Source organism: Hyaena hyaena, unplaced genomic scaffold, assembly GCF_003009895.1.
Source record: "Hyaena hyaena isolate Hyena2069 unplaced genomic scaffold, ASM300989v1 scaffold_894, whole genome shotgun sequence".
NCBI lineage: Eukaryota > Metazoa > Chordata > Mammalia > Carnivora > Hyaenidae > Hyaena > Hyaena hyaena.
In genome coordinates, this window is record NW_024081526.1 from 487,606 (window position 1) to 500,633 (window position 13,028).

The following is a 13,028-nucleotide window of genomic DNA, read 5'->3' on the forward strand; positions in this document are numbered from 1 at the left end:
TTTTTGAAAGACAAAAAAACAAAGCTCTACCCACCTCCCAATTTAGATTATTAGGGTGGTTTCTACACTTCCTCTCCACATGCATACACTAAAGCTAATTCATAAAGAAAGATTTTTAAATTATATGAAAAACCTATACATTTTACCTTGTATCAGTGCTGACCCCTAATGGGAGGCATTGGCTCTGTCTCAGGGGAAAAAGACATACTTTAATTCTGACAGAATCCTGGAGGCCAGGCAACAACATATGCTTCAAAAGACATTAGAGCCATCAACTGACCTTTAGTGCTAGCTACCAATATCCCATGTGAAGGTTAACAGTAAATGATTCAGTCTGGCTCAGTTAGCCACCCTGTACCTGCTGAGTTATTGGCATATGACCCAAAAGCCATAGCATTTGTTGGGAAATACTTTAGGAGGAAGAGACGGTGTGTAAGTTGATTCATCTTTGATTCCAAATGACCACCTAAACGCAGGTCAGGGAAGCAGTCTCATTTCATGGCTTGTTTTCCTACATTTCCACACTACTAGACACTTTCACTCACCTGAAAATAGTATGACGACACAGTGATCTAGTCCATGCCACTTATTCGACCTAGTACTGGATGGACATGCCCACTTGGCATCTCACTAAAACTTACTTAGAAAACTGGGCCTTTTGTTTTCATTCAGGACTTTAAATGACAATTACTAGGTGAAGACAGTACTTTATGATTTGAAAAGATGAAAACTCAACAAAACTAAAAAATTTGCAGGCAGCATCTAAAGCAATTAATGTTAACATTTCATTAACCATATCAGTATTTTTTTAAAAATTGGATTTCTGTCTTAATCTATACAGAAGCAGATATAGCACTCAGGCCACTCCTCACAGTGCTAAATGTTACTTACCCAGGATTAGCCTTGATACTGATTATTAGGTTTACTTAAACAGCTTGAAGCACTTGATGCTTGAAGTATACTTAAAGAATTTACTGAGCTGATTCTTAAGGAGCCAAGTCAGTTAATATCCTAAATCTTGAAAGCTCCCTTCAAATGTAATTTTCATAGTCCTTAAATTTTAATTGTCATTGTTTATTACTGTTTTGGCTACATTCTCTACAATTTCAGCAGCATCTTAAAGAGACAATGTGTCTATATGTACAATGAAAAAACAAAATGGCTTGCAACATGAGAAATAAGAGCCACAGTTTAACTGTACAATATTAAGGAGAATCTGTGGTATCACCTCCTTTTTCTGCAACATGGACAACTTACATGTAAGTATCAGCATTATGAATGTGACAATTCTTACAGGAGTAAAATACAACATCCTGAAAAATAATGGTTTCTACCATACAAGGCAGTTAGAAAATGTTCACATTTTAACAAATCTGTACAAACCACAAGAAACTTGTTTATGGGACCAGCATCCCACCTTGCTGATAAGAACCTTCTAGAAATGTAGGATAAACATGAACAATTTACAAATCTAGTATCTATGTGCTCCACAGCCCTAGGACCCAAGAAACTGATTTAGTGAACCCTATATGTCCAAGAAGGATCATTTTTACATGCCTTGATTGTTAATGAATGCCAGCCTTTAATATCTCTCTATGATGTACAGTCAACTTGCACCTTTAAGGAGGTCATTAAATTTTTTAGCAAGGAAGCAACATCATTTAGCAGCAATTAAAGCGCCTTCAAGAAGACTTAAAAAAAATACAATATCCAATTAGAAAAGCCATATTTTTAAACATTTGTACAAGAATAAGCTGCTGAAACTTGGTAATTGAAATACAACATCTGTACAACAATTTACAATAGAGCTAGAAGGGAGCTTTATCATCATCCTGCATAGAACTGGTCTGGTCCGCATTTGGTTACATACTGTCACTTGGTTTATGAACAAGGCCTGGTAATAAAGGGAAAATATCTTAATTCTAACATGTTGAAAACACCAGAGAAAATACAATTTAGTGAATTCAACTGACTTCAAAACAAGCAGCTCATTTTGTCAAAGGTGTAAAGTATCTAGAAATAACAGCTCTGTTAACATGACTAGTGTGGGGGGGGCAGGGGGGGAACGGACTTGGGATTTCGAGGTACAACTTGGTAAAAGCCAGCATAGGCAAGTGACAAAGTCTAACTTTGTCCAAAGATTCTAACTCTCACATTCTACTACTACAAAACACAACTGTCACTGTCATTCAGTTCTTACTTTGGTTTCAGCAGGTTAACTGCTGAATGCTGAAGAATGTATCCAGGCACTATAGTTCTTGTGTTAGAAATATTTTTTCCATGTGTTTTTAAATAATGAAAAACTACCCTTCATATTAGAACTCTCTAGTAACAACCAAATGTATTTAAGTATTATAAACGTTATTTACAGTGTTCCCCCAAACAATTATTCTTCTTCTTAATATGGTATTCCTGTTTCTGTGCAACAGGCAGTCATCTGTCACTGCTCAAGGTTATAGTCAAAGTATACATTTTATTCATTGTCCATGATCCACTCTCATACAAATGACGCTATGAAGAACTTCAGTTCACAAACAACCATGTCTGTGTGAAAAAGAAAACAACAAAAACAATCAAATGCTCTCAAACTCAAGTGTGTATCTGGAAGCAATTCAAAGATATCATGCCAATTTTGGAGGAAAATCAGTAAGTAATTATGCTTGAAGAGGGGGGTGTGGGGGATGCTGTGAGCCCAGCCATGTGTAAGTTTCCTGAAGAATTGGATCTTCTCATGTGCGGGAGAAGGTATGGGTCATTTGCCAGTTGGTGCACATCAAACCGATCTTCTTTTCGGTAGGCCAAACAGCGTCTTATAAAGGCCTTTAAAAAAAAAATTCAGAAATTAAAATTTTTGTTTTTTAAAAAAAGTTTTACTTATTTTGGGGGGGGGGCAGAGAGAGAGGGAGACAGAGGATCGGAAGCGGGCTCCATGCTGACAGCAGTAAGCCTGATGTGGGGCTCAAGCTCACGAAACGTGGGAACCTGGACACTCAACTGACTGAGCCACCTGGGTGCCCCAATTTGTGCCCTTTCTCATCATCCTACAGAAGGATGAACATATTTAATAAATATATTTCATTTCCTTAGTATTCAAATCTTTAAAATTCTGTAGCAATACAATTCTTCAAATTCAACTCAACTCATCCTTAAGTGATTCACTTTATAGGCTAAATGATTATTGCTACCATTTAAACTTCCTGTCAGAAAGGTGCTTATCTTTTTTTAAAAAAAATCTAGAGCTAGAACAAAAATTAGCATTTTAATCCTTTTTGAGTATGCAGTTAATTTAGTGACATTTAAGTACGTTCATATTGTGAAACATCAAGACCATCTCCAGAACATTTTCATCATCCAAAAGTTATCCAACATTCAAAACAGTATTCAAAATTCTGTACCCGTTAAACAAGAACTCCCCACTCCTTCCCCCAGCATTTGGTAACCACTATTCTACAAGTAGAATCATACAAAATTGTCCTCTTGTGTAAGGCTTACTTCCCTTAACGCTTAAGAGTTCTCCATGTTGTAACATGCATCAGAATTTCATTTCTTTTTTAGGCGGAATACTCCATTACGTGCAATGCCCACACTGTATTTATCCATTTATCTGTTGACTGACATTTGCACTGTTTCTACCTTTTGACTACTGTGAATGCTGCTGCTGTGAGCAATGGTATATAAATATCCATTTGATCCCTGCCTTTTGGGGGGTATATACCTAAAAGTGGAAATGCTGGATGACATGGTAATTATTTTTACAAACTGAAGTATAATTGGCTGATTTATAACATACTAGTTTTAAGTGTACAACTTAGTAATTTGATATTTGTATATTGCAAAATGACCAGCACAAAAAGACTACTTAACATCTATCACCAAAACCACAACTGTTTATTTACTTTGAGAGAGAAAGCCAGGATGAGTGGCGAAGGGGCAGAGAGAGAATCCCAAGCAGGGCTTGAACTCATGAACCATGAGACCATGACCTGAGCTGAAATCAAGAGTTGGACACTTAACTGACTGTGCTAGGGGCCCAATTTTTTTTTCATCTGATAAATTTAATCTATTCTCATAGCAACTTTGAAATATATAGTATTATTATTATAGTCACCATACTGTACATTACATCCCCATGACTTATTTATTTTTTAACTTACATCCAAGTTAGTATATAGTGCAACAATGGTTTCAGGAGTAGATTCCTTAATGCCCCTTTCCCATTTAGCCCATCCCTCCTCCCACAACCCCTCCAGCAACCGTCTGTTCTCTATATTTAAGAGTCTCTTATGTTTTGTCCCCTTCCCTTATTTTTGCTTCCCTTATGTTCATCTGTTTTTTGTTTTTTTTTTTTAAATTTTTAACATTTATTTTGAGAGAGAGAGCATGAGTGGGGGAGCGGCAGAGAGACACAGAATCCAAAGGGGGCTTCAGGCTCCGAGCTGTCAGCACAGAGCCCGACGCGGGGCTCAGACTCACAAACCATGAGATCATGACCTGAGTCAGTCAGTCGCTTAGGCAACTGAGCCACTCAGGTGCCCCTCAACTGTTCTGTATCTTAAATTCCTTACATGAGTAAATCCCCAGGACTTCTTTTGTAACTGGAAGCTTTGACCCTACCCTCCTCACCTGTTCTGCTTACCCCCCACCCCCTGCTTTCCACCAGTCTGTTCTTTGTAGCCATGAGCTTGGATTTTTTTTTAAAATAAGATTCCATATATAAGTGCTATTATATGTCCTGTCTTTCTCTGACTTATCTCACTTAGCATAATCCATTCAAGGTCCATCCATGTTGTTGCAACTGGTGATATCTCCTTCCTTCTCATGGCTGAGTAATATTCCGTGTGTGTGTGTGTGCTTGTGTGTATACACACACATTTTCTTTATCCATTCATCCACAGATGGACATTTATGTTGTTTTCATGTCTTGGCTACTGTAAATAATGCTGCAATGAACACAGAGGTACAGGTATATTTTCCAATTTGTGATTTGTTTTCTGTGGATAAATACCCAGAAGTAGAATTACTTGATCACATGGGAATTGTATTTTTAATTTTTTGATGAAACTCCATACTTTTTTCACAGTGGCCATACCGATTTACACTGTTCCTGGGAACCAACAGTGCACAAGAGTCCCCTGTTCTGCGCATCCTTGCTAACACTTAGAATGGCTATTAGGAAGACAAGAAATAACAGGTATGACGTGATATCTCACTGTGGTTTTGATCTGCATTTCCCTGATTAGTGATGATGAGCAGCTTTTTGTGTATCTGCTAGCCATACATCTGTCTACTTTGTCTATTCAGATACTCTGCCCAGGGCAATCAGATTATTTTTCTGCTACTGAGTTGTGTAAGCTCTTTATATATTTTGTATATTGACCCTGTATCAGCTATGATTTGCAAATACTTTCTCCCATTTGGCAGGCTGCCCTTTCGTTTTGTTGTTTGCTCTGTAGAAGGTTTTTCATTTGATGTACTCCCACTTGTCTATTTTTGCTTTTGCTGCCTTTGCTTTTGGGGTCAGATCCACAAATCCTCACCAGGGCAGATGTCAAAGAGCTTACTGGCTATGTTTTCTTCCATTCGAGACTTTCATCCATTTTGAGTTTATTCTCACGTATGGTGTAAGACAGTGGTCCAGTTTTCCAAACATCATTTGTTGAAGAAACTGTTCTTTCTCCACTGTATAGTCTTGGCTCTTTTGTCACAAATTAATCATCTATGCACAGATTTCTGGGCGCTCTATTCTGTTCCACTGATTTTTCATTTTTTATGGCAATACCATACTGTTTTGATCGCTACAGCTTTTAAATATAGTTCAGAATCAACAATTTTGATGCCTTCAGCTTTGTTCTTTGGCTATCCAGAGTCTTTTGTGGTTCCATACAAATTTTAGGATTGTGTGACCTATTGTGTGGATTGTGTAAAATATGCCATTGGAATTTTCATAGGGAGTGCATTCAATTTTCAGGTTGCTTTGGGTAGTATGGACTTTTTAATATTCTAATTCATGAGCACAGAATATCTTTCCATTAATTTGTATTGTTTTCAATTCCTTTCATCAATGTTTTATTAAGTTTTCAGCGTACACATCCTTCACTCCCTTGGTTAAATTTATTCTTACGTATTTTATTCTTTTGGATGCAACCGTAAATGGGACTGTTTTCTTAATAAATGCAACAGATTTTTGTGTACTGATCTTTGTATTCTGCAACTTTACTGAATTTTTTGATTGATTAGCTTTGGTGCTAATCATAGGGTTTTCTATATATATAGTCATCTGCAAATACTGACCTTTTTACTTCTTCTTTTCCAAACTGGATACCTTTTATTTCTGTTTCTTGCCTGTTTGCTCTGGCAAGAAATTCCAAATATTATGTTGAATATGGAAAGCTGCATTTTTCTGTATACAATTGTAGACTCCTAGAATTTTTCTTCTGTGGAAAGACTCTGCTCACCCTCATTCCATTTTACTATTAGTTTATTTTGGCCAGAGGGTACGATGCTTTTTTTTGGGCCATATTTCTTTCCTTCTTAAAGTGTAACAACTTTCTTTAGATGAAGGGAACACTGAAGTGCTACTTCTATTGGGGTTTGTTTCCTAGGTTATCAGTGCACTTTTGAAAAAACTAATGGAATATAATCAGTATCTTTTTTTCCTTCTTAAAGTGGTTTTATATATTTTGTTCTTCAGAATGGCCTTTTGTTTTTTAAAAATCTAACATTTACAAGACAGTACACAAATCCAGAGTGTACAGCACAAAGCAAATCTATGTAACTGGCAACCAGAACCTCTAGTCTCTTTATGCCCCTTTCCAGGCACTGGCTCTGTCTTCAAAAATCTGTTTCCTGACTTCTAATACTACAGTTGAGTTTTGGCTGTTCTGAACTTATTTAAGTGGAATTATAGCTTATGTTCTCTTTTGCCTGGCTTCTTTCACTCAATATTATATATGAGCCATTCATCCAATTTTTGCAACAGATAAAACATTCTCAAAGGGTAACTGATCATTTTCTTTTAATCCTGACTCTAGAAATAACTTTAGCAGCTTGTCTTGAAATTCCCAACTTCCACATATATTCATGAATTAAAGCATTTGCAGGGAAACTACAACTAAGATACATAACTTTAAAAAGTACTTTGCACCTTCTTTGTTTGAAATTCACTGTATTTTTTTTCTTTAAAAACAAACCTAGCTTTTCTCATCATCATACCTTGGCTAGCTAATATTTATCAAAAACTTTTCTGAATCCTTAGGTCGTAATCATTTTCAGAGTGATCTTTGAAACCTAACATGGATGGAGTGATAGATACGTTAAAGGCAAAGTCTGAAAAGATGAAAAGCTGCTGACAGCGAGGTTAAGAAGTCTATAAGGACTAAATGTACTTTAGATGCCCACAACAGGTCAGCGGATGTACTTGGTAAAGGTGTACTCTGTAAGGACAAGATGTGAAAAACACCACCTACAAAAACCTCACAGAAAACAATGTGACCTTCCCCACCCCAGATCTGTGGTGGGGGAGCCTAGAGGAAGGGCACACTAAATTCATTCCTGGTCATTTCTGCCAGTTGATTCATTTAGTTTCTGTTCTCATGAAGGCAAAATTTAGATGCCAGTACTGTCAAGTTCTTTTTAAAGGAGACACATTTACCTTATGAAAAACACGTGATGTTCTTATTCTGAAGCATAATGAATTATCTTCTAAAAGTCATCCAAATAACTTGCTAAAGCACCAGTTAAGATGTAACAGACAAAATGAAATACAAGACGGTTCCAGAAAACACACTGAGATTAAAAAAAAAACCCGAGCATATCTTCAATTATGAAGGTCCCTATGACCTCAATCAATGGCAACATCTAGCAGTGTTTTATCTATATTCTCAGATAAAGAAACTATACAATGCCTGTTTATGAATTATCCTTATGGTGTAGACTATTCACACCAGAATAAAAAATGGGAGCTTCATGTGTTTCAGCAATTTTCTAGGGTTTAAAAAAGGAAAAGATGCCAATGGGGCTCATACAGAAATGAGCTTTGTGAGGGGTATAACGAAGCAGGAGTGAAAATACAATGTGAAAGGCCAAAAGGATGAAGGTGGGAAGATAATAAGCACTGTAAACATTCTGCTATTAATTAGAAATGGCTATTCCATGTTACCACACAGACCTATGGATTAGAACTACAGAAAGCCACTATTACAGATTCACAGACTGCTATGAGGAATCACAAGTGAATTCTGGAGTCTAGCATAAGTGAATGCTTTGGTCCACAGCTCTCCTACTTACTAGCTGGTTTGCTTCTGGATGACATACTTCTATGGTCACCTGGCTGGCTTCCTACTTTATAAAATGGGAATAACAAAGAAACTGATCTACACCTCACAAGGTTGTTTATAGATAATGTATCAACACGATGCCTGCCACATAAGAAGCACCAAGTAAATGGTAGTTAATATTACTACTTTTATTACTTCTTATACACTTAAATATTTCAGTATTAACATAAGCTGGTGTGATCAAAGAATCAGGGACTGCATTTGGGTTTTGAAAACTATCAAAACCAAAGACCTAGGAAACTCTTTTCCAGAGCAAGTAACCAGTCCCGACTGGACAGATTTCACTGTGGCAGCCATCCCTTACTAATAATAAGTAAGTACAGCTGACCCTTGAACAATGTGGGGGTTAGGGGCACAACCAAAAATCTAAATATAACTTAAACGCCCAAAAAATAGAACTACGAATAGTCTAGTGTTGACTGGAAGCCTTACCAACAACAGACAGTAATATATATATATTATAGGTTATACATGTTAAATGTATTCTTTCAATAAAGATGTTAAAAGCATAAAATACATTTATAGTACTGTTTACTGAAGAAAATCCACATTAAGTGGACCTGTGCAGTTCAAACCCATGTGGTTCAATAGTCAACTGTACTTTAAGCACAACTTACTTCACAAAACCTATTTACATAAATTTAATACCTTTGCTTCACTGCTTACAACCGGTTTTACAGGGAACTGGACTTCTGTGGCTTTTAATATTGTATTTTCTTGAAGAATGTCTTGTTGAGATTGATTGTGACCGAATGGCTTAAAAAAAAAAGAATAAAATGTTTAAATATTTTGTGAGAAATTTCCAAGAGTAATTATCAGTGAATCCTCAAGATAGAAATGATTTGTGTTCTAAAAAATCTTGTCCTCAGTTATTTGGAACTTGGGATGCATTTTCATAAAACAAGGTTCTAATTGAGAGCAGGATGAGTAAACCTATCTAATCAATCTTTGACATAGTTTAAACATTGTGAATAAGCACAGAAAATAATGCTGTTACAATATAATTAAGATAAAAATATAAAAAGAAATCTAAATTATGACTGTTCAAAAAACTGAAACATGATTAGGAGTAAGAAGCAGTGAAAATTCCAAAGAATAAAATACTTGATCACAACACACCCCCTTTAATGACAGCTCAGGGACGGAAAAGTGTCTGTGGCAGCACACAGTTCTGACTTCAATATAAAGAGAGGTTTGAAAAGAATTAAGGCTAATAAGTTTGATGAAGTTTCCCGGAGGAAGACAAACTGAGTACATGTGGGGTGAGATAGGAGTAGGGGATACCATGTAAGTAGAGAGAATGGAGGAGAATGTTTTGGCTCCAGTATCCCTAATAGCAGAAAATGTTATTAGCATTATTAACAGATAGCTTCTTTTACTTAAAAAAAAAAAAAAAAAAAGTGGGGATGCAAAAAGCAACTTAGGCAAGCTGCCTGGCTTTCCTTAGAAGGATCTACACTGACTTGTAGTTAAACTTTGCATTTAGAAAGGAAATTCAACTTATCTCCACACAGCAGAATCCTGCAGACTCTAACTTACCTTTCTACCATAAAGACACTGAAAGAAGATGACTCCAACTGACCATACATCAACCTTGTTGGAAATCTTTGGTGGTTCTTTTCCAACTACAAAACACTCAGGAGGTAAATACCTACAGTTTTTTGGGGGGAGAAAACAGGAAAGGATACTATTAAGAATATGTAACTTAAAGCCTTCTCAATGTACATTTAGAATACTCCAAACATGTTATCCATACATAAATCCTTAGGACTTTCATCAATGAAAATCACCAGAACTTCTGAAGTGTTTACTTCCTTGTGTCACTTGACTCTGGGGTCAAAACCTACAACTTTGTGAAGAAGTTTGCAATATATGCATATTATGTATATGTATTATATATACTGATAGATTTTTCATTTATTTTATTAAAAAAAATTTTTTTTAATGCTTTGAGAGAGAGCGTGAGCAGGGGAAAGTCAGAGAGGGAGACACAAAATCTGAAACAGGCTCTGAGCTGGCTGTCAGCACAGAGCCCGACATGGGGCTCGAACCCACAAACTGCAAGATCATGACCTGAGCCGAAGTCGGATGCTTAACAGACTGAGCCACCCAGGTGCCCCAGATTTTTCATTTCTGTAGACAATATATGTATATTATCATTAGAAATTACAATGTTCTAATTGGAGTAAGCAATAATAAATGCTTTCCTATGTCCTTTCACCTGCGTTCAAACTGCAGACAATTCTCTTCCTAAAGTACCTATCTGACCAGCTGGTTCTTCTGTTTAAAAAACTGCAACATCACAAACGACCAGCTAAGAGAACTCCTATAGCTCTTGTTTGTACAAACACAGACGCATCCTTATCTAGAAGCAATTTAAATTTCCAAAATCTGTACTCCCTCTTCTCTCTCATCCCCACACTGTCCTTTGCTGCAACCTGCCCCCCACGCTTCTTAATATGAATCTTTAATCCCCAAGGTAATCTACTTTAGACAAACTAAAATATCCTGAAAAGGAGTAATTCAGCAAAACAGGAATCTTTTTTCCTTTAGTTTTATACTATGATAAAATCATTTACATTTCAGCAGAAATGCACAGATTTCTTTAAAAACAAACAAACAAACAACTTTTTGTAAAAGAACCAACAAAGATGACCAATAATTTATCTGGAACGTAAATCCTTTTCTACCCCCTAAATAAAGTATAAAGCCAGACTTGTTTTATGAGTAAAAAATAGATTTTGTATAGATTTATGAAACAAGAATGGCTTGTAAACACTATGCTACACCGTCTCTTTGGGCAAAAGGGTAGAACCAAAGAGAGACCTAAAGTTGTTTGGAGAGAAACAACCACCAGGACTTAGTGAATAATTGCGTTTGAGGCCTGAGAAGAAAGGGGAGGACAAAACTGATTTTCTACTACGTGGTAACTGATGAATAGTTCACACATTTCTGGGGATGAGAGGTAATTTGGGAAAGTACTGTATACATGTATTGTAAAAGACTTTACACACATCCCAGTTAAAAAACTAAGATGACTATAGGAAACTAACCATTTTTAGAAGCCCATTTCTATGGGAAATACATTCTAGGCTACTACGTGGAAATGCTCCCGCCCACCTGTCAGAGGTAAATCTCCTTGCCCAGCCCTCCACTAGCAAAGCCAGAGTGCAAGGGAAACCACATGGCGGGAACCTCTGCAGAGGAAGAACGATCTATTATTTAGAACTGTACTGGGGTGCCTGGGTGGCTCGGTCGGTTGAGTATCTGACTTCAGCTCAGGTCATGATCTCAGAGTTCGTGGGTTCGAGACCCGCATCGGGCTCTGTGCTGACAGCTAGCTCAGAGCCTAGAGCCTGCTTCGGAATCTCTATCTCCCTTTCTCTCTCTGACCCTCCCCTGCTTACGCTGTCTCTCTTTCTCTCTCTCTCAGAAATAAAAAAAAACATTAAAAAAATCTTTTAAAAAGAAGAACTGTATAAATCTACTACTTCAGGCTGTCTTCCACAGATTCAGGGTTCTATAAAGGAGACTCAATGCTGCAAGTCAGCTCAGACTGCTGACTGAGTATACTTAACTTTTAGGGGGTTACTAGTTTGAATGATAATTTTCTTTAAATATGGAAAAAAATCCATGACCTACTATCTTACTCATATTGCTAGAAAATGGTACAAGCAGAGTTTGAAAGTAAAATGGTTTTAAAAGAATATATGCAAAGTTTAAGTTCATATAGACTGGGGACATCCTGTGGAACTGGTTATTATGTGCTCTAATCGTGTGAAGACTATTCTAGAAACCCCAATGTCATATATATGTTTATAGTTTCCATCCTGTTCAATGAAGTGTAAAGTTATCTAATTAAAATTTTACTCCTTTTGCTAAACTAAGTTTGTTCTGAAATCTTATAGTTGGTGTTCTCTCCTTTGGTGAATTTGACAGTAAGTTTGAAAATTCACAGAGAAGTGATTTTTGTCAACACCTTGGTACTCTGAAGGGAATGACACTCATTTAGACTTAGATCTGTGAGTCTACAATTCTATTCAGAGTTTATACATATGAAGTTATTAAAAGGGGTTTCTGAGAGTGAAGTCCAAAGACCAAGAATATGCCAAACTTCTTTCCATGTAAGATTAATGCAACCTTCATCTCCAACAAAAACCACAAAATTTCCATAGTGAGGGCTTCATGCTTATGACTACTGCTTGTAATATTTATGATATTATATTTATCTAAGTATTTTTACTTATGATAAACATAACTTGAATATACAGAAAGAAAATCCATAATTCTCCATGTGAGGTGTTTCTGGCTGGTAGATACTGAAGTCACTCACTGATGCCAAGTCATTCTCCCTTCACTTAACTGATATGTATAGTTAAGACTAGATGAGAAAAGAAGGCTGATGACAGTTGTCTCCCTCTTGATTCAAACTTTGTATTAGTACTCTCACCACAATCTCCAAGATACATGAAAATAAAAACTAAACTCTCACAAAAAGTAATCTAGACAATTTCAATATTTTAAATTATACATTTACCAGTAAGTGCCTGCCCCTTGAGAAGTTAGATCCATTCCATCTACACCATAACTATCATCATCCATAATCTTGGACAGACCAAAATCAGTGATTTTGATTTCTCCACATGCTGTGCCATCTACCAGAAGAATGTTTCCTAAGAACAAAATATAAGG

General features: G+C 36.5%; 1 protein-coding gene across 1 annotated transcript in view; it reads right to left on the minus strand.

Annotated features, from left to right (window-relative positions):
* Nucleotides 1-1,053: 1,053 nt before the first annotated feature.
* TLK1 (tousled like kinase 1) overlaps nt 1,054-13,028 on the minus strand; it is a 144,329-nt gene continuing 132,354 nt past the window's right edge. Inside the window, exons 18-21 of the mRNA XM_039220476.1 lie at nt 12,874-13,009; nt 9,876-9,987; nt 8,985-9,092; nt 1,054-2,820 (exon numbers count right to left, since the gene is read on the minus strand). Coding sequence (XP_039076407.1) covers nt 2,644-2,820; nt 8,985-9,092; nt 9,876-9,987; nt 12,874-13,009 — 533 coding nt within the window. The 3' untranslated portion in view covers nt 1,054-2,643. The remainder of the gene's footprint in view (nt 2,821-8,984; nt 9,093-9,875; nt 9,988-12,873; nt 13,010-13,028) is intronic.